This window comes from Coregonus lavaretus (genome assembly GCF_964263955.1).
Source record: "Coregonus lavaretus genome assembly, contig: HAP1_SCAFFOLD_55, whole genome shotgun sequence".
NCBI lineage: Eukaryota > Metazoa > Chordata > Actinopteri > Salmoniformes > Salmonidae > Coregonus > Coregonus lavaretus.
This window is the reverse complement of record NW_028161934.1, coordinates 3159650-3180475: the sequence shown is the minus strand read 5'-3', so window position 1 is coordinate 3180475 and position 20826 is coordinate 3159650. Positions and strand designations below refer to the sequence as shown.

Here is a 20826-nt window from a genome sequence, read left to right as displayed (position 1 = left end):
TATTTTACAGCTCTGTGTTTAGCAAGTTGTTACTTAGAAATACCTTGTTCAAATGGTCATTACCTAATAATTGCATTGTAATAACACATTAAAAATCAATGATTCAGTTCCATAGGTTAATATTTTATTCATATGTTCACTTCATCATCAATAATAAAGTCAATACAAACCAGTACATTATAGGATATTAATAAAAAAAACTAGTGGTGAAGTCTGTGTCTGAATGCCATCCTATTCACTAGGTAGACTACTTTTGACCAGAGCGCCATTTCAGACACAGACAAATAGTGCAGATAGATCGTATCACAACCTGTTGAGAAGGGGTTATTCAAGTAATGTGGTATGTATTCAGTCCGTCCAGTTGAAAGAGTTATGGTTTGAGAGCTTAAGACAGCAAGAAGGCAGAAATGATAGGACAACAGTAGTTACAGGAGATAGTGGGTGGACTGGTGGATTCATATCATTTACATGACTGCATGATGCAATTAATGACAGTAGATGTCAAGATTAGGTCAATTGTACATACCTTTTTCCAGTCTGTTAGCATTTCAGAATATATTTTTTAATATGACACTTTGTCAGTCTCAGTACAGTTGTGCAAAAGCTGAATCTTCCTTTCCCCAGGTTTTTACTTTGACTGCATTCGTCTGTGAGGAAGAATTAACGCTCTTAGGACAAACATTCAGTCTCCAGTACAGATTGAAAGAGAAGAAACATCACTCCCGCTACTTTTATCTTCCTGTATGTCTCTCTCTCTCTCTCTCTTTACCTCTCCCCCTCTCTCAGACAAACCATCAGGTGATGGACGTTCAAGAACGTTTTCATCTTCCTTCTCGCCCTCTCAGTAGCCGTTGAGTTAGACGGGGCGTAATCATTAGTCCAGACAGTTGCAAAACGTTCAATTTTGCAACAAAAAAATGTGAGTTTCTATTGGACAAATTAGTAGGTAGGTATTGGTAGGTCGTTCCCCGTTTCGTTCCATTTGCTTCCGTTTACAAAACGTTTTGCAACAGAATCGGCATAATGAATAACCCCGGTGTGCCAGTAGTTGTGCGTTCTCCCTCTGTTCATAGAGGTCCATCTGGGTCTCCCATAGCATGCCTCCATCCCTGCCCCTCCTCTTTCTCTCAGTAGCCGTTGAGTAGTTGCTGTGCCAGGAGTTGGACGTTCTCCCTCTGTTCGTAGAGGTACATCTGGGTCTCCCACAGCATGTCCACCAGCACGGCGTCACTCACCTCATCCAGCATCACCTCCTGGGAGAGCTGGGGGCTCAGTCTGGGGGGAGAGGTGAAGGAGGATGGGAGGAGGAGGATGGTGGAATGAGAGAGGGATGGGAAGGAGAGAGGGATGGGAAGGAGAGAGGGATGGGAAGGAGAGAGGGATGGGAAGGAGAGAGAGAGAGAGAGCTGGCTAGTTCAACAAGCGCACACACGCACACACACACCATACATTCACACAACATGTTTTTAACCCTTTACACTTGTGGGAAATATATATGGATAGGGCCAACTTGAAATGTTTCTTACAGAATAAATATGAAATGCATAACCATGGAAGCAATTGAAAGGGAACAGTTGAGATTATGGGAAAATTATTAGACCAAAAGGTGAGGACAACAGTTTACCTGACACAAGACTGAATCCAAACACTTGATTTGATGTGCATTTTACTTTTTTTTTTTTTTTTGCCCAATTAGCGGGAGGGATGGGGGCAACTTCCTGTTGCACGCGGTGCTCAAGTTCAGAACGGCTGTCAGTCCAAATCCATACAGAGCTGTGAAGCGGAGACCCTGAGCTCTGACGTCATGTATATAGTGCTACTGTACAGCCACTACGTTCCAATGTAGGCGCTTATTAGTGGCCAAATCTACCATTTTCAACCAGTTTTCAGGTACCAGTGTAAAGGGTTAAAACTTTCACTTTCCAATGTACAACAGAGACACAAACACTACAGTGTACAAAACATTAGGAACACCTTCCTAATATTGAGTTAAACCCCCTTTTGCCATCAGAACAGCCACAATTTGTTGGGGCATGGACTCTATAAGGTGTCGAAAGCGTTCCACAGGGATGCTGCGGAGCGTGAAAAACCCTGCAGCGTTGCAGTTCTTGACACACTCAAACCGGTGCGCCTGGCACCTATTACCATACCCCGGTCAAAGGCAATTAAATATTTTGTCTTTCCCATTCACCCTCTGAAAGGCACACATACACAATCCATGTCTCAATGCTTAAAAATCCTTCTTTAACCTGTCTCCTCCCCTTCATCTACACTGATTGAAGTAGATTTAACAAGTGACATCAATAAAGGATCATAGATTTCTCCTGGATTCACCTGGTCAGTCTATGTCATGGAAAGAGCAGGTGTTCTTAATGTTTTGTCCAGTCAGTGTATATGAGTAGGATTATTGGTGCCATAAGAACACTATTCACACTAGTATCGTAAACAGAATCAGTATGATAAGCCCCGTGTCAGACTGACCTGTGGTAGATCGTATCAGTCATCTCACACCAAGACCTGGCCCTGTCCACAGCACAACCATCAGAGTCTGTACACTGACAGAGAGAAGAGGACGAGGGGGTGAGAGAAAGAGACAGATGAAATCAATGGATGTTATAGATGAGTAATACAATAACGGGGACCTCTTCATACAGGGATGACTTAAGGATGGAAATTAGTTTCAGAGCTGAAATGTTGAATGAAAATTTGAAAATTGTAATATTGATTACTATCAACTATTAGGGTCACCTAACCTTTCAATAATTAAAACATTTAACTAAACAGTATGCAGGATAACGGTCACTCACAATAAATCAAATCAACCAATCATTAAAACCAACTCACGCAGTCCACCAGCATTTTGCCCAGTTCCTTGGCTCCTACAAAGCTCTTGGCCAGTTCCAGAGGGTTGGAGGGTCTGAACACGTCTACAGAATTCACAACTACCTGGGGAGGCTTACCTGTCCCAATAAATATCATAATATACACATACATATTATGATTTCTACATATTATAATATACCAATATAAAGCTCTTACCTGTCCCAATAAATATCATAATATACACATACATATTATGATTTCTACATATTATAATATACCAATATAAAGCTCTTACCTGTCCCAATAAATATCATAATATACACATACATATTATGATTTCTACATATTATAATATACCAATATAAAGCTCTTACCTGTCCCAATAAATATCATAATATACACATACATATTATGATTTCTACATATTATAATATACCAATATAAAGCTCTTACCTGTCCCAATAAATATCATAATATACACATACATATTATGATTTCTACATATTATAATATACCAATATAAAGCTCTTACCTGTCCCAATAAATATCATAATATACACATACATATTATGATTTCTACATATTATAATATACCAATATAAAGCTCTTACCTGTCCCAATAAATATCATAATATACACATACATATTATGATTTCTACATATTATAATATACCAATATAAAGCTCTTACCTGTCCCTAAAGAAACCACCACACCTAGACGCTGCACCTCTGAGCCACGCCCCTAAAGGTACAAATAAACAGATACAGAGACGGAGGGGAAGAGAGAGAGAGTGCGAGAGAGAGATTAAACAACAGATGAGTCATTACAAAAGGAACATTTCAGATGAAACTTCTTAGAGCCACACACACACACCTCTGCCTTCAGGGATTTGTTGTATTGGTGGATCTCAGTCATGGCATCCAGTGTCGGGTTATTGGCCAGCAGACCTCCGTCCAGAAACCGCCCCATTGGTCGGAAGTAGGTGGGGGCGGCGCCACTGGAACGGGCGGCTCTCCACACGACCTGCTCTGATAGGACGAGAGGGAGAGAGGGTTGGGGCTAAGCATCAATCAACCAATCAGACAAAACCATGATCGACGATGAAAAAAAAGTTATAAACTGAAATTGGTGAGGTGTGAGAGCAGATTCACCAAGCATCTTCACTGTGACCCTTTCACCTCCACACACTCACACTCGCGCTGTCACACACACTCAGAGAGAACACACACCTTGGTCTGTCACCTTCCTATGTTTTTTAGCAGGTTCTTGAGTGTATCCAACTATCAACACATCCTCATCCTCCCATCCTGAAACAACAACACACACACACTCATACCACCACCACAGGGAAACAACTGGCCCTGACACACACAGTCCAAACAACACCGACATTCAGACCACAGGTCGATCGTTATCAATCAAATGTATTTATAAAGCCCTTTTTTCATCAGCAGATGTCACAAAGTGCTGATACAGAAACCTAGCCTAAAACTCCAAACAGCAAGCAATGCAGATGTAGAAGCACGGTGGCTAGGAAAAACTCCTTAGAAAGGCAGAAACCAAGGAAAAACCTAGAGAGGAACCAGGCTCTGAGGGGTGGCCAGTCCTCTTCTGGCTGTACCGGGTGGAGATTAGAAGAGTACATGGCCATTATCACTTCATACACCCTGAGGTAGAACACAAACACAGCCCCCCCCCCACCCACCACACACTCACACTCTCTCACATTCGTACTCTGTTACCTTGTGGTATGGTGAGGGGTAGGAAGGTGGCTGTGACAGCGTAGGGGCGTTCTCTGGGCAGGGAGGGGGGGTCGTAGTTCCTAAAGAGATGGAGCTCTCCTGGATGTCTGTCTGCCAGCACACTGGTCACCATCACCCTGGGGACAGAGACAGAAACACACACACACAGAGAGACACAGACAAACACACACAGAGACAGAAACACACACAGAGACAGAAACACACACAGAGACAGAGAAACACACACAGAGACAGACAGAGACACACAGAGAGAGACACAGACAGCGAGACAAAGGATACTTCAGGATGAGAGAAAACTTACATTCATAGCCAGTGAATATAAAATTGTAGCAAATTAAATATTGTTAGTATTACAGCAGCACCCCGAATTGACCAATCAGACAAAGAAAGAATGTTTCCATGGTTACCTGGGGTGTCGTACGTCTGTCATCATGGTGTTCTCTCCGAACTCTTTCTTCAGGAAGTCCTCCAGAGGGGCCGACTCGTAGGGTCGCGACCCCTTGAACACCTGCTCCTTCATACGGAAGTAGAGGCATCGCAGATACTCCATATCCTTACCTGGAAAGGTACGACAGAATCTCACAAACAAACACTTTCAAATGTTGAAAAGGTCTACGGTTCAAGGCTGCTCTTTAAGAAGTTAGGGACAACTTTGTATGAAAAAAACAACAATCCATTAAAATATTGAGGACCACATCAATTATATAACACCATTTCAGTTTCTCTGCACACAGACACACTCATAATTATCCCCTACACACACACAGTAACAGCTCACCATGGATGATAGCCAGGGCCAGTATACCCCCTGTGCTGGTCCCAGAAACCCAGTCAAAGAGTTCCTTGATGGGCCTGCCTGCCTCTCTCTCCAGGGCGATTAACAACTGGATCAGAACCAAGCCTTTAATGCCCCCTCCATCCAGGCACAGCAGTCTGTCTATCCTAGAGGAGGATAGGAGGCAATTAGAGTGACTAACACAGCAGTCTGTCTATCCTAGAGGAGGAGAGGAGGCAATAAGAGTGACTCTTACATAGCAGTCTGTCTATCCTAGAGGAGGAGAGGAGGCAATTAGAGTGACTAACACAGCAGTCTGTCTATCCTAGAGGAGGATAGGAGGCAATTAGAGTGACTAACACAGCAGTCTGTCTATCCTAGAGGAGGAGAGGAGGCAATAAGAGTGACTCTTACATAGCAGTCTGTCTATCCTAGAGGAGGAGAGGAGGCAATTAGAGTGACTAACACAGCAGTCTGTCTATCCTAGAGGAGGATAGGAGGCAATTAGAGTGACTCTTACACAGCAGTCTGTCTATCCTAGAGGAGGAGAGGAGGCAATTAGAGTGACTAACACAGCAGTCTGTCTATCCTAGAGGAGGATAGGAGGCAATTAGAGTGACTAACACAGCAGTCTGTCTATCCTAGAGGAGGATAGGAGGCAATTAGAGTGACTCTTACACAGCAGTCTGTCTATCCTAGAGGAGGAGAGGAGGCAATAAGAGTGACTCTTACACAGCAGTCTGTCTATCCTAGAGGAGGAGAGGAGGCAATAAGAGTGACTCTTACACAGCAGTCTGTCTATCCTAGAGGAGGAGAGGAGGCAATAAGAGTGACTCTTACACAGCAGTCTGTCTATCCTACAGGAGGAGAGGAGGCAATTAGAGTGACTCTTACACAGCAGTCTGTCTATCCTACAGGAGGAGAGGAGGCAATTAGAGTGACTCTTACACAGCAGTCTGTCTATCCTAGAGGAGGAGAGGAGGCAATTAGAGTGACTCTTACACAGCAGTCTGTCTATCCTACAGGAGGAGAGGAGGCAATTAGAGTGACTCTTACACAGCAGTCTGTCTATCCTACAGGAGGAGAGGAGGCAATTAGTGACTAACACAGCAGTTTAACACACAAGAGAAAGAGGAACAATCCATTCAGACAATATATAAGTCATTTGTCTATATTGTATGCTTGACTATTAATTCAAACTGGTGTAAATCAATCAACCAACCAACCAATCACACATTTGAACCGATCAGCAGTACTTTGAATTAAGAAAAAATCTGATATAAATCTCAAAATAACCTTCTCATAAATAAAATACTCCCACAGAAACGTACTTCCTGCTTCCCGTTTTGAACCCGTCCACTTCCTCCCGGCCGCGACTCATCGCTCCCACCGCCGCTGCAACGTGCATGATGTCCTCGAACCCTATCGGCCAATCACAGACAAGGACCCAGGTCTAATCAACCAATAGGAGCACAGAGTGGAACGGAAGAGACAGGGACAGAGAAAAGGGGAAGAGCCTGGGAGTGAGCGGAGTGATGAGGGAGAGGAGACAGGGAAGGATAGCATAGAGAGAAGTGGGAAGAGACAGAAGAGAGGGGAGAGGTAACGGCATTCAAAATGGAGGGAGAGAAGAGAGGGAGGAATAAAAACATGGAGAGATAGTAGAGGGGGAAGGATGAATTAAAAACAAAGCAGATGAATGTTCGAAGGGACTCATGAAAATAAAAAAAAGTAAGGGAGGAAAAAGAAAGAAAGAAAGAAAGCAAGCCTTTTCAAATGGAAGGAGGCGGGAGCTTTACCTATGCCTGGTGACGAAGTAGCCTTCTTGGGGGGAGGATGGGGGTTGAGGGGGGAGGAGGAGGGTGGGGCGCACCGCTGAACCCCTACACTACACAGCATGTCCAGTAGCACCTTTCTGTTGGAGCCTTGAGTCAACCAACACACCAAGCCAGGGGGTTAGAGACATGCACACACACAACACACAATGACAGGCAGGAAAGAGAGAAAGGGAGAGGGGAGAAAGAGAGGTAGATAGGTGGTAAAGAGAGAGAGAGAGAGAGAGAGAGAGAGAGGTAGAATGGGAGAGGGAATGAGAGAGAGATCGTGAAAGAGTAGGTAGCAAGACAGGGAGAGGGGGATAGAGATAGAGTGAAAGAGTGGGAAGAGAGCGAGAGAGAAATTAGCTGATGACAGAGAGAGAGGAGTGGTAAAAATATCCTACAGGCATTCACACTGACACACAAACAAACACACATGCAGATTTGAACAACACGCACGGTTTCCATAGATCACATATTTTTTTGTATTGAGATATTATCAATCGATTAGTCAATCAATAAAAACGATAAACGTATAACCATGGAAACCACAACAAACAGAGGGGTTGATTGACATGGACAACAACTGAAAAAAATACAGATATTAACACCAGGCGACAGGTTTGATAGGACGTAGCTAGCTTGCAATACGACCTGGCTAGCTAAAATCCCTGCTTGCTCACGTTAGTTAGCTAGCTTGTTTCAACTCTGACTTTCAAGCTAACGTTAGCTAGCTTGAATTCGAGGGCTGACTGTTCTCATAAACGTTTATTGTGTAATGCCAAAATAAATAAAGGATCCAACTATGTTGGTAATTTGTCTCATGTGTCACTACTGCAGTAGGCTACCGATTGTCCGTGTGCTAGCTAAGAGCAACAAACCCACACAAGCTAAACGTGAGAGCATCCAGCACTGATTAGCTTCTCATTAGCTAGCTTACATTAGCTATATTAATGCTGTAAACCACTATGTTTACTGTTAATGTTTTGAAATAACATTATATATTTCTTTGATTGTATATACGTAGTATTAGCAAGCTCTTTGGCAGCAAGCTTTTTTAGCTATGATATTTAGCTACCTCGCTAGCTTTACAAGCGTTAGCTTAGCTAGCTACCTGTCTCAGGCTGCTGGCTTCCTAAGTGGTGGCTGACAAATCAAGTGTTGGTGAAAAAACCCTGTAAACAGTAATTCCCTGAAAGCCCCCCGCAATTTGACCCACCCTCAAGCAAAAGGCCTATGATCATTGAAACACATTCGAAACAGCTGATTAATCAATGTATCGAGCAATGAGTAGAGTTCACATTATCAATTAATAAAATATACTGTAGTTAATGTTATATTAATGTTCACACAGCCCTAACATATGCATGCTATATCATCCACAATAACACATGCATTTGAATTCATTAATATCCATATCAACGTTAGATTGTTGTTGTGTTATGATTGATTCTTGTGCTGTCACCGTTTTATAAGGCACCAAGGAACTAACACTCCTCTACTTTTCTCATTCATTCATACATTCCTTCTTTCCCTTTGCTCACTATCCATCCATCCACCTACTCTACTCCCTTCTCCCTCTCTCTCTCTCTCTCTCTCCCCCCCCCCCCATCCCTCTCACCTTTACTAGTGCTTGTTGCTATCAATCCGGGGGTCTCTCCCTCTCCCCCCACCCTCCCTTCTCACCTTTACTAGTGCGTGCTGCTATCAGTCCGGGAGTCTCTCCCAGGTCATTGTGTATCTCCACGTCGGCTCCAAACACGATCAGAGCCTTGATCAGTTCCATGTGGTCCATCTGTAAGGAGAGATACAGCAGAGGTCAGGGGTCAGAGAGTAAGGGTCACGGGAAGGAGGGGTCATAGAGAAAAACAAGGGGAAGGGACCATGTAATGTCCAAAATCTAACTCTAGACCGTATCCCTAATCATTTCCGTCTAACCCTAGTTTCGTACCCCTAATAATTTCTGTCTAATCGTAGACCGCACCCCTAATCATTTCTGGTACTGTTGAGGGGATTCAGATAGTAATATGTTATATAAAGAGGAAGGTTAGCGAAGCATTAAGTCCCACCGTGTGCAACACACACACAAATACACTCCCCTCCCTACCTTCATAGCCAGATGCAGGGCTGTGTTCCCATATGTGTGTGAGACACACACACACACACACACACACACTACCTTCATAGCCAGATGCAGGGCTGTGTTCCCATCCTGGCCCTTGAGGTTGGGTTCCCCCCCGTGTGTCAGCAGCACCATGGAAGCGTCGAAGCGCCCCCTCCTGGTCAGGACGTGTAGTGGACTCTCCCCTGTCTTACTGAGGTAGTTCACCAAGCAACCTCGCTCCAGTAGCGTACGACACATCTAGAGAGAGAGGGGAGAAGGAGGGGAGAGAAGAATTGAGGGGTGGAGGTGGGAGGAGTGGGGTAGAGGAAGGGAGGGAGGGAGCATGATAGTGCAGCCATGTTTAACAGACTTTTATATAATATCTGTTTGTCCATAACTTGATGAATAGAAACAAGTAGGTACTTCAGGTTTAAGTACGTTTTTTAACTAGCAACAGTAATAAACATGTCGTCCCCCACAGAATGATGCAGCGCCACCTTGGGCCACTCAGTGTATTTTTGTAAAATGTCGGATCTCCATAGCAAAATGCATTCACCCAAGTTTAATGTTTCTCATGAGGAGAAGCATATACAAAATGTCATGACTGTAGCTCAACGGGACAGGAGACATGCTTGTTCAAAGTTTGTCATTTCAGTTGATTACTTTATCGCCCCCCTTGGCCCAATCAGTACAATTTTGTAAATGCCGGATCTCTATGGCAAGACGCATCATTCACCCAAGTTTCGTTTAAAAAAAAAATCTGGCCAGTGGTTTCTGTTAGGAAAATGGCGCCAGACAACATGACCGGCAAGATTTTAATTTACCGGACATTTGAGAAATATACCGGACCCATTACTGGTAACCCATTAGGGCGTCCACTCACGGTGCTCAGAATGACAGAAATCACATTTAGATTATGGTAATTCATCGTTACAGAACATGCAACTCTTGTAATGCCAATAAAACATAATTTACCAAAATGCAATTTGCGGCAAGACACTAGGATGGGTTGCTAATATGACTAGGATTGTGCCTTTGGCCTCTGGACAATGAAATAACGTTGATTTGAAAACCAATAGAACAGGAAAGAAATGCTGGTTTCAATGGCATATGGGGAAGTCGTTATAAAATAATTGCTTCCACAATTCTATGGTCGGATTTCGGCTATGCTACTTTGAAGCAAGGTAAGTCATGCCTTATAATATGAAGTAAAATGTTCATGTTTCAAACAATTAAGTATTTTCAAAATGCATATTGCCTCCAGCTCACATTGCAAAGTGGTGATAGCCTCCCTAACGTTGATTATGCACTTGAATGGCGTATGGGAGGCGCATTTAAATTACCAGTTGAGAAATAAAAATAGCTATTAATTTGATCTGTATTTCATTTTTTATCGTGGTAATCAAAACTGTTAACACACAATTGCATTTAGAATGATTGGGCTTATAAGGGCAAGTTTCCCTCCAGCAGAACTGAGCTGTTTGAGATACTGTAGTAGCAGCTCTCACGCTGTCTGACAGGTGATATTCCGCTCAAACCAAGCTCTGTATGCTGTACACGTGTGATCAATAAGATGCATGACAACTAACGAAATACGCCAATTTAATTCCCCAAAATTATAAAAAATAAACTATAGATGGACAATTTGGCCAGCAACGTATTTATTTATGGCTTTTTCTTGTTTTAAATCGTCCAAAAGCCAGCAAATGGAAACCCTGGTACGCATGTTAGTACGTAATAACGGATAGCGACAGATCCAAAGTTCCTCGCCCCCCTCTCCGATTTTATCGTGGGGGCAATTAAAATATTTTATCACAATTCATTACGGGTGAAAAAGTGCAACTGTAATTCTAAAGTGCTCCCCTCTACCTCTGCAGTCTTGCACCAGTGTAAGGGGGTTCCTCCATAGACGGAATCTTCTGCCTGTAGCTGAGATGGGTCTGCATTCAGGACAGCCTCAGCACAACTAGAGAGAGACCGAGAGAGAGAGAAGGAGAGAGAGGGAGGGAGAAGGAGAGAGAGGGAGGGAGAAGGAGAGAGAGGGAGGGAGAAGGAGAGAGAGCGAGAAAGGGGGGAGAAGAAAAGAGAGAAAAAGGGGGGAGGCGGGGTAGAAGGAGCGAGAGGGAGAAGGAGAGCGAGGAAGAAGGAGAGAGTGTGAAAGAATTGTAAACAATGTAGTGGAATCTTGTTTCACCCATCTATCTATCTATCCCCTTCACATCTGAAACACAGCGGGAAAGACAGGAGCTAGGGGGCAATCTCCTCTCAACACTGCTACCAATCAGTGTTCTCCATTCTCTCTTAGCTTAATGAAAGAGCCGATCAGCATTCATCACCTTTTTCTCTTAGCCAATCAGTGCTCTCACCCCTTCTCACTGTACTTCATGGCGGCGTGGACTGGGTAGCCACTGCCCCCGATGATGTCACAGCGAGCTCCGCCCCCCAGGAGGGCATTCACGGCCTCTACCCTCCCGAGGCGACAAGCAACATGGAGGGGCGTCTCCCCCGCCCCGTTCAGCTCATTCACCCCCGCACACATCCTACTGCACAGCGCCTAGAGGCAGGAGAGAGGAGGAGAGAGGGGGGGTGGAGAGGAGGGTGGAGAGGAGGGGGGAGGGGATGAGACCAAAAGCAGATACATTTGAATAGGGACCTTGCTGTACATTAGACATTTGAATAGGGACCTTGCTGTACATTAGACATTTGAATAGGGACCTTGCTGTACATTAGACATTTTAATTGCAATGTATACGTTTCTGATGAAGGCCATCAATATACAGTACCAGTCAAAAGTTTGGACACACCTACTCATTCAAGGGTTTTTCTTTATTTTTACATCAAGGCATCAAAACTATGAAATAACACATACAGTTGAAGTCGGAAGTTTACATACACTTAGGTTGGAGTCATTAAAACTTGTTGTTCAACCACTCCACAAATTTCTTGTTAACAAACTATAGTTTTGGCAAGTCGGTTAGGACATCTACTTTGTGCATGACACAAGTAATTTTTCCAACAATTGTTTACAGACAGATTATTTCACTTATAATTCACTGTATCACAATTCCAGTGGGTCAGACGTTTCCATACACTTAGTTGACTGTGCCTTTAACAATTCCAGAAAATGATGTCATGGCTTTAGAAGCTTCTGATAGGCTAATTGACATCATTTGAGTCAATTGGCAGTGTACCTGTGGATGTATTTCAAGGCCTACCTTCAAACTCAGTGCCTCTTTGCTTGACATCATGGGAAAATCAAAAGAAATAAGCCAAGACCTCAGAAAAAGATTATAGACCTCCACAAGTCTGGTTCATCCTTGGGAGCAATTTCCAAACACCTGAAGGTACCACGTTCATCAGTACAAACAATAGTACACAAGTATAAACACCATGGGACCACGCAGCCGTCATACCGCTCAGGAAGGAGACGCGTTCTGTCTCCTAGAGATGAACGTACTTTGGTGCGAAAAGTGCAAATCAATCCCAGAACAACAGCAAAGGACCTTGTGAATATGCTGACGGAAACAGGTACAAAAGTATCTATATCCACAGTAAAACGAGTCCTATATCGACATAACCTGAAAGGCCGCTCAGCAAGGAAGAAGCCACTGCTCCAAAACCGGCATAAAAAAGCCAGACTACGGTTTGCAACTGCACATGGGGACAAAGATCTTACTTTTTGGAGAAATGTCCTCTGGTCTGATGAAACAGAAATGGAACTGTTTGAACATAATGACCATCCTTATGTTTGGAGGAAAAAGGGGTTGGCTTGCAAGCCGAAGAACATCATTCCAACTGTGAAGCACGGAGGTGGCAGCATCATGCTGTGTGGGTGCTTTGCTGCAGGAGGGACTGGTGCACTTCACAAAATAGATGGCATCATGAGGAAGGAAAATTATGTGGATATATTGAAGCAACATCTCAAGACATCAGTCAGGAAGTTAAAGCTTGGTCGCAAATGGGTCTTCCAAATGGACAACGACCCCAAGCATACTTCCAATGTTGTGTCAAAATGGCTTAAGGACAACAAAGTCAAAGTATTGGAGTGGCCATCACAAAGACCTGACCTCAATCCTATAGAACATTTGTGGGCAGAACTGAAAAAGTGTGTGCGAGCAAGGAGGCCTACAAACCTGACTCAGTTACACCAGCTCTGTCAGGAGGAATGGGCCAAAATTCACCCAACTTATTGTGGGAAGCTTGTGGAAGGCTACCCGAAACGTTCGACCCAAGTTAAACAATTTAAAGGCAATCCTACCAAATACTAATTGAGTGTATGTAAACTTCTGACCCACTGGGAATGTGATGAAAGAAATACAAGCTGAAATAATTCATTCTCTATACTATTATTCTGACATTTCACATTCTTAAAATAAAGTGGTGATCCTAACTGACCTAAGACAGGGAATCTTTACTAGGATTGTCAGGAATTGTGAAAAACTGAGTTTAAATGTATTTGGCTAAGGTGTATGTAAACGTCCGACTTCAACTGTATGGAATCATGTAGTAACCAAAAAAGTGTTAAACAAATCAAAATATATTTTATATTTGAGATTCTTCAAAGTAGCCACCCTTTGCCCCGCAATAACATCTGTATGTGACCAATACAATTTGATTGGATTTGAAGCTGGTTGAGAGAACGCCAAGAATGTGCAAAGCTGTCATCAAGGCAAAGGGTGGCTACTTTGAAGAATCTAAAATATATTTTGATTTGTTTAACACTTTCTTGGTTACTATGACTTAAATGTAAATGATTCCATATGTGTTATTTCATAGTTTTGATGTCTTCACTATTGTTCTACAATGTAGAAAATAGTAAAAAGAAAAGAAAAACCCTTGAATGAGTAGGTGTGTCCAAACTTTTGACTGGTACTGTATGTTTTTAATTTTGAAAAAGCGAATAAAACATCACATTTTTAATTGCAAGATATTCATGCCTATTCCCTCCAAATGTGTATTGAAACCCCAGGCTGAAAATCTATTAAAAAACAGAAAGAAGGAATTATACCAGAAGTACTGCAACAGTCTTGTAGCTAAACGGAATGCAGAGAACACACAGAGTTCTGTAGTAACACCTGTAGAGAGGTGACCCAGAGTCCTCAGTCTGACCTGTATAATAGCAGCCGGGTCCTGTCCCTGTCCTGCCAATTCTGGGCACCGGCCACAGCATAATATCTGAGATACATGGATCGGATGCACTAAGAACACCAGTACTTCAAACTAACACTACAAAAAAAACTTACACTGCAAAGCAGGGTTGCATTCAATAGCAATCAAACAGAAGAAGAAAACAGACCAAAACAAGGAGGGACCTAGCTGAATTTGTCCAATGAGAAGCTCTCTTTTTCTGCAGTGCCGACTAATGAGTAGGACCCAGCACTGCACTAAAATAACTAGCACAGTGAGAGTGAAAACAGCAGCCCTGCCTTGACTTTGCAGTAGTGTTAATGTCCCCTTTCTGAGACTGGCTACCTGTGACTGGCAGAACCACCCAGAGCCCCCAACTGCTGCCTTGTTTATGTTGGCCTGCCATTAACCTAACGTAGCAGGCATGAGAGAAAGGCCCGAGCGGAGTTCCCACATTTTCAGTAGAAAAAGGAAGCTAGGTTGTTTGCTAAGGCTAGCCTGCCCTATTCCCATGTATTTCAGTGTCTATGACTGCCATTTTAGTTAGAAACCCAGACTTGTCACAGTGCATGGGACCTCTTTGCGTGCGCGCACACACACCTGTATAATAACAGCAGAGTCCTGTTTGGCAGCACAGTGCATGGGCGTCTTGTACACGGAGTATACCAAACATTAGGAACACCTTCCTAATATTGAGTTGCGCACCCCTTGACAAAAAAACGATGCGCCTGGCACCTACTAAAAAGGTCACTTAAAAATTTTGTCTTGTCCATTCATCCTCTGAATGACACACACACACACACAATCCAGCTCTCCTTCTTTAACCTTCATCTACACTGATTGAAGTGGATTTAACAGGTGACATCAATGAGGGATCATTGCTTTCACCTGGTCAGTCTATGTCATCGAAAGAGCAGTGTTCTTAATGTTTTGGATACTCAGTGTGTGTGTGTGTGTGTGTGTGTGTGTGTGTCACACCTGTATAATAGTAGCCGAGTCCTGCTTGGCGGCACAATGCATGGGCGTCTCCCCGTTCTTGTCTTTGATGTCGGTGCGAGCCTGGCACTCCTCCAGCAGCTCTCTGACACACGCCACGTCCCCCCGCTCACATGCCAGGTGTAATGGTGTCTGACCAGCACCGTCCCTGGCGTTTATCTGGCTGGAGAGGGTGAGACCGAAAGTAGTGTGAAGTATCAATATGATTAGGGAGAGAGGAGGGAGGGAGGGAGGGATACCATCTCATTTTAAAATCAACATATTCCCTATTGCTCAAGCCCTAATCTCGGTTAACCCAGAACTAAAGTCTCACGTAATTGATCAGCTGCTCGATTAAGTTCTGGGTCCATGTGTTAAGAGAAGAGATGCTAGAACGAGGAGCGGAACCGGATCGAGAAGCTCCACCCTCTCTCTCTCTCTCTCTCTGTAAGTTACGGGCCGAACGTCCCCTCCCCTTCTGAAATTCTAAACGCCAACACCTGTTAAATCGTGATTTGTCCAAATAACCAGTGAGGAAAACCCCAAACACTGGAACTACTGCTGCTCCTTATCCCATGCATCCCATTCCTTCCCAACAGATTCTATAGTAGCAGTTCTGTTGACGTAGATCTGTCCACGAGGGATTACTCAAGCCCTACTGCTTTACAGCAACTCTTTGGTAATAACATGCTTATAACCACTCCTTATTACATGCTTATAACCACACTTTACAACCTCACCTCTGGACGTAGTTGTGCTTCAGGCATTCCCTCAGGCCCGTATCCACAGCGATGTGGGCGGAGCTCCAGTCAGCGTGGCTACGGAGGCAGTCTACTATTGGCTGGACAGCCTCGGGCTTGGGGAGGGGGAGGGTCTCGTAGAAGGGACGAAGCTTGAGGGCGTACTGGGGGAACCAGTTCATGGCGTCCTCCTCTGAGCTGACCTGGAACAACCTAGGAGACAGGAAATGGGGAGGTCAACCAAAGGTTAGCTGACCCCTGACTAAAGATTGTATATTATACTGACAAGATAGTTGATTGACCGCTCTAAGAATGGAAATGTATGTCCTCAAAGATGGAATGCAGGCGGGAGGAGTCGAGATCAGGTGGGACTATTCTAGCCAATGAGAGGGCAGATACGTATGTAAACAGGCCATAGAGATAGCTAGAGGACTCATCTTTGTATCTGTGCCATTATAGCATATGTAACGCAATGGGCAACGCCATTGAGGCAATCACCATTTTAAAGTAGTCAATTTTTTTCTTAATTGGCTGATTGCTCCCAACTCACAGGAATCCCCACCCAGTTGACTACTTTAAAATGGTGGACGCCCTCAATCGCAATGCCCATGTTAAAACGGGATGAGTCCTCTATCTATCTCTATGACAACAGGCACAACATAGTTGTTTTTTTCAAAGTTGCTGAAATGCCACGATTGCGATGGAATTTAGGCTTACGAGTGTTTTAACGATGCATCTTTCCTACAACGGCCGAAGATTTAACATGCGTTTCCCAAAACACCACACAGAGAGAACGGTCACTAAGTGCATTGCTGGAGCATGTGTCGATACTGACAGGATCGAAAGAAAGGGAGTGCTGCTCTCGGATCAGCTTTCTCCATTCAAATCTTTCCTTAGTATTATAATTATTTCACAATACTGACAACGGATCAGCTCCTAGAGAGATATTACCACCTACGGCTGCAAATATTAAGGCGGCTTAATCTAATGCTTACCCTATAAAAATACACTAAATCAAGATTTAGCACATCACTAAGCACGTTAGGCTACACATCATGAAATATATTGAGACAAATTACAGACAGTAGCCTACAAGTAGCAAAATATAACTTCATTGATTGAACATGAAATGTACTTCAATATGATTGAAATATAGCCTACTGTTTTTATTTTAACGCAGTCATCTTGGTTTTCATTTGAAGCATTTTATTTTTTATTTTTTATTATACACTATACCGGTCAAAAGTTTTAGAACACCTACTCATTCAAGGGTTTTTCTTTATTTTTACTATTTTCTACATTGTAGAATAATAGTGAAGTCATCAAAACTATGAAATAACGCATATGGAATCATGCAGTAACCAAAGAAGTGTTAAACAATTCAAAATATATTTGAGATTCTTCAAATAGCCACCCTTTGCCTTGATGACAGCTTTGCACACTCTTTGCATTCTCTCAACCAGCTTCACCTGGAAAGCTTTTCCAACAGTCTTGAAGAAGTTCCCACATATGCTGAGCACTTGTTGGCTGCTTTTCCTTCACTCTGCGGTCCGACTCATCCCAAACCATCACAATTTGGTTGAGGTCAGGGGATTGTGGAGGCCAGGTCATCTGATGCAGCACTCCATCACTCTACTTCTTGGTAAAATAGCCCTTACATAGCCTGGAGGTGTGTTGGGTCATTGTCCTGTTGAAAAACAAATGATAGTCCCACTAAGCCCAAACCAGATGGGATGGCGTATTGCTGCAGAATGCTGTGGTAGCCATGCTTGTTAAGTGTGCCTTGAATTCTAAATAAATCACAGACAGTGTCACCAGCAAAGCAGCCCCACACCATAACACCTCCTCCTCCATGCTTTATGGTGGGAACTACACATGCGGAGATCATCCGTTCACCCTCACCGCGTCTCAGAAAGACACGGCGGTTGAAACCAAAAATCTCAAATTTGGACTCCAGACCGAAAGACAAATTTCCACCGGTCTAATGTCCATTGCTCATGTTTCTTGGCCCAAGCAAGTCTCTTCTTCTTATTGGTGTCCTTTAGCAGTGGTTTCTTTGCAGCATTGTATCAATTGCAAAAACATTGGCCACTTCATATTTGTAGTCAACTTTTGTTCTGAAGTTATCGGTGGTCACAGTGAGACGGATAAACCATGCGATTCTATGTTTAGCTGAGATCTTCTGTGTATTAAGTGATGCGGGAGGGCAAAAATGCATCTAACGACGCACTTAGCTGTTCTACGAGTGGTCTAAAGGCAGGCGTGAGATTACGAGCGTTTTCAATTGCAACAATGGTTTTGGGAAACATTGTTGCAAAAGATGGTGCCGGAGGAGATGGCTTCCGTTTTACAGCCCCCTAACCAATTGTGCTATTATGTGTGTTTTTTCCGCATTATTTGTAATTTATTCTGAACATAATGTTTCTGCCACCGTCTCTTATGACCAAAAAGAGCTTCTGGATAGTGATTACTCACCTCGTATTGGACAAAGATTTTTTCTTCAATGAGTCGGACGCGAAGGATATTCTACAGACACCCGACAAGGCCTAAATCCCCATCATTCGCAAGAGAAAGAGACTGAGATAACGTGGACGTAGGTCGGGGTGCCTTGTAAGGATCCGACAGAGAGCGAGTAATCTGCCTCTTCCATCAGTCCTATTAGCCAACGTACAATCTTGGAAAACAAAATGGACTACCTAAGATCAAGGATATCCTACCAACGGGACAAAACTCTAATATCTTATGTTGCACCGAGTCGTGGCTAAACGACGAAATGGATAACATACAGCTGGCGGGATATACGCTACATCGGCAGGATAGAACGGCTGACTCCGGTAAGACAAGGGGTGGCGGTCTGTGTATATTTGTAAACAACAGCTGGTGCACAAAATCTAATACTAAGGTCTCAAGGTTTTGCTCGCCTGAGGTTGAGTATCTCATGATAAGCTGTAGACCACACTATTTACCAAGAGAGCTTATCTATATTTTTCGTAGCTGTCTATTTACCAACACAAACCGATGCTGGCACTAAGATTGCACTCAATGAGCTGTATAAGGCCATAAGCTAACAGGAAAACGCTCATCCAGAGGCAGTGCTCCTAGTGGCCGGGGAATTTAATGCAGGGAAACTTAAATCCGTTCTACCTAATTTCTTCCAGCTTGTTAAATGTGCAACCAGAGGGGGAAAAAAAACTCTAGACCACCTTTACTCCACACACAGAGATGCGTACAAAGCTCTCCCTCGCCCTCCATTTGGCAAATCTGACCATAACTCTATCCTCCTGTTTCCTGCTTATAAGCAAAAACTAAAGCAGGAAGCACCAGTGACTCGGTTAATAAGGAAGTGGTCAGATGACGCAGATGCTAAGCTACAGGACTGTTTTGCTAGCACAGAATGGAATATGTTCTGGGATTCTTCCAATGGCATTGAGGAGTACACCACATCAGTCACTAGCTTCATCAATAAGTGCATCAATGACGTCGTCCCCACAGTGACCGTACGTCCATACCCCAACCAGAAGCCATGGATTACAAGCAACATCCACACTGAGCTAAAGGGTAGAGCTGCCGCTTTCAAGGAGCGGGACTCTAACTCAGACGCTTATAAGAAATCCCGCTATGCACTCCGACGAACCATCAAACAGGCAAAGAGTCAATACAGGACGAAGATTGAATCGTACTACACTGGCTCCGACACTCGTCGGATGTGGCAAGGCTTGCAAACTATTACAGACTACAAAGGGAAGCACAGCCACGAGCTGCCCAGTGACACGAGCCTACCAGACGAGCTAAATCACTTCTATGCTCGCTTCGAGGCAAGCAACACTGAAGCATGCATGAGAGCATCATCTGTTCCGGATGACTATGTGATCACGCTCTCTGTAGCCGATGTGAGTAAGACTTTTAAGCAGGTCAACATTCACAAGGCCGCAGGGCCAGACGGATTACCAGGATGTGTACTCCGAGCATGTCTTCACTGACATTTTCAACATGTCCATGACTGAGTCTGTAATACCAACATGTTTTAAGCAGATCACCAAAGTCCCTGTGCCCAAGAACACTAAGATAACCTGCCTAAATGACTACCGACCCGTAGTACTCACGTCTGTAGCCATGAAGTGCTTTGAAAGGCTGGTCATGGCTCACATCAACACCATTATCCCAGAAACCCTACACCCACTCCAATTTGCATACCGCCCCAACAGATCCACAGATGATGCAATCTCTATTGCACTCCACACTGCCCTTTCCCACCTGGACAAGAGGAACACCTATGTGAGAATGCTTTTCATTGACTACAGCTCAGCGTTCAACACCATAGTGCCCTCAAAGCTCATCACTATGCTAAGGACCCTGGGACTAAACACCTCCCTCTGCAACAGGATCCTGGACTTCCTGACGGGCCGCACCCAGGTGGTAAGGGTAGGTAACAACACATCTGCCACACTGATCATCAACACGGGGTGCGTGCTCAGTCCCCTCCTGTACTCCCTGTTCACCCATGACTGCACGGCCAGGCACAACTCCAACACCATCATTAAGTTTGCCGACGACACCAGTGGTAGGCCTGATCACCGACAATGATGAGACAGCCTATAGGGAGGAGGTCAGAGACCTGGCCGTGTGGTGCCAGGATAACAACCTCTCCCTCAACGTGATCAAGACAAAGGAGATGATTCTGGACTACAGAAAAAAAAAGAG

General features: G+C 43.9%; 1 protein-coding gene across 1 annotated transcript in view; it reads right to left on the bottom strand.

Annotated features, from left to right (window-relative positions):
* Positions 1-102: 102 nt before the first annotated feature.
* Positions 103-20826, bottom strand: part of LOC311119900 (85/88 kDa calcium-independent phospholipase A2-like) — a 30150-nt gene continuing 9426 nt past the window's right edge. Inside the window, exons 3-18 of the mRNA XM_084194549.1 lie at positions 16126-16338; positions 15389-15569; positions 11650-11837; positions 11153-11249; positions 9359-9541; positions 8866-8974; positions 7162-7287; positions 6694-6784; positions 5366-5529; positions 4995-5145; positions 4567-4703; positions 3698-3852; positions 3514-3565; positions 2845-2960; positions 2482-2555; positions 103-1275 (exon numbers count right to left, since the gene is read on the bottom strand). Coding sequence (XP_084050675.1) covers positions 1128-1275; positions 2482-2555; positions 2845-2960; positions 3514-3565; positions 3698-3852; positions 4567-4703; positions 4995-5145; positions 5366-5529; positions 6694-6784; positions 7162-7287; positions 8866-8974; positions 9359-9541; positions 11153-11249; positions 11650-11837; positions 15389-15569; positions 16126-16338 — 2185 coding nt within the window. The 3' untranslated portion in view covers positions 103-1127. The remainder of the gene's footprint in view (positions 1276-2481; positions 2556-2844; positions 2961-3513; positions 3566-3697; positions 3853-4566; positions 4704-4994; positions 5146-5365; positions 5530-6693; positions 6785-7161; positions 7288-8865; positions 8975-9358; positions 9542-11152; positions 11250-11649; positions 11838-15388; positions 15570-16125; positions 16339-20826) is intronic.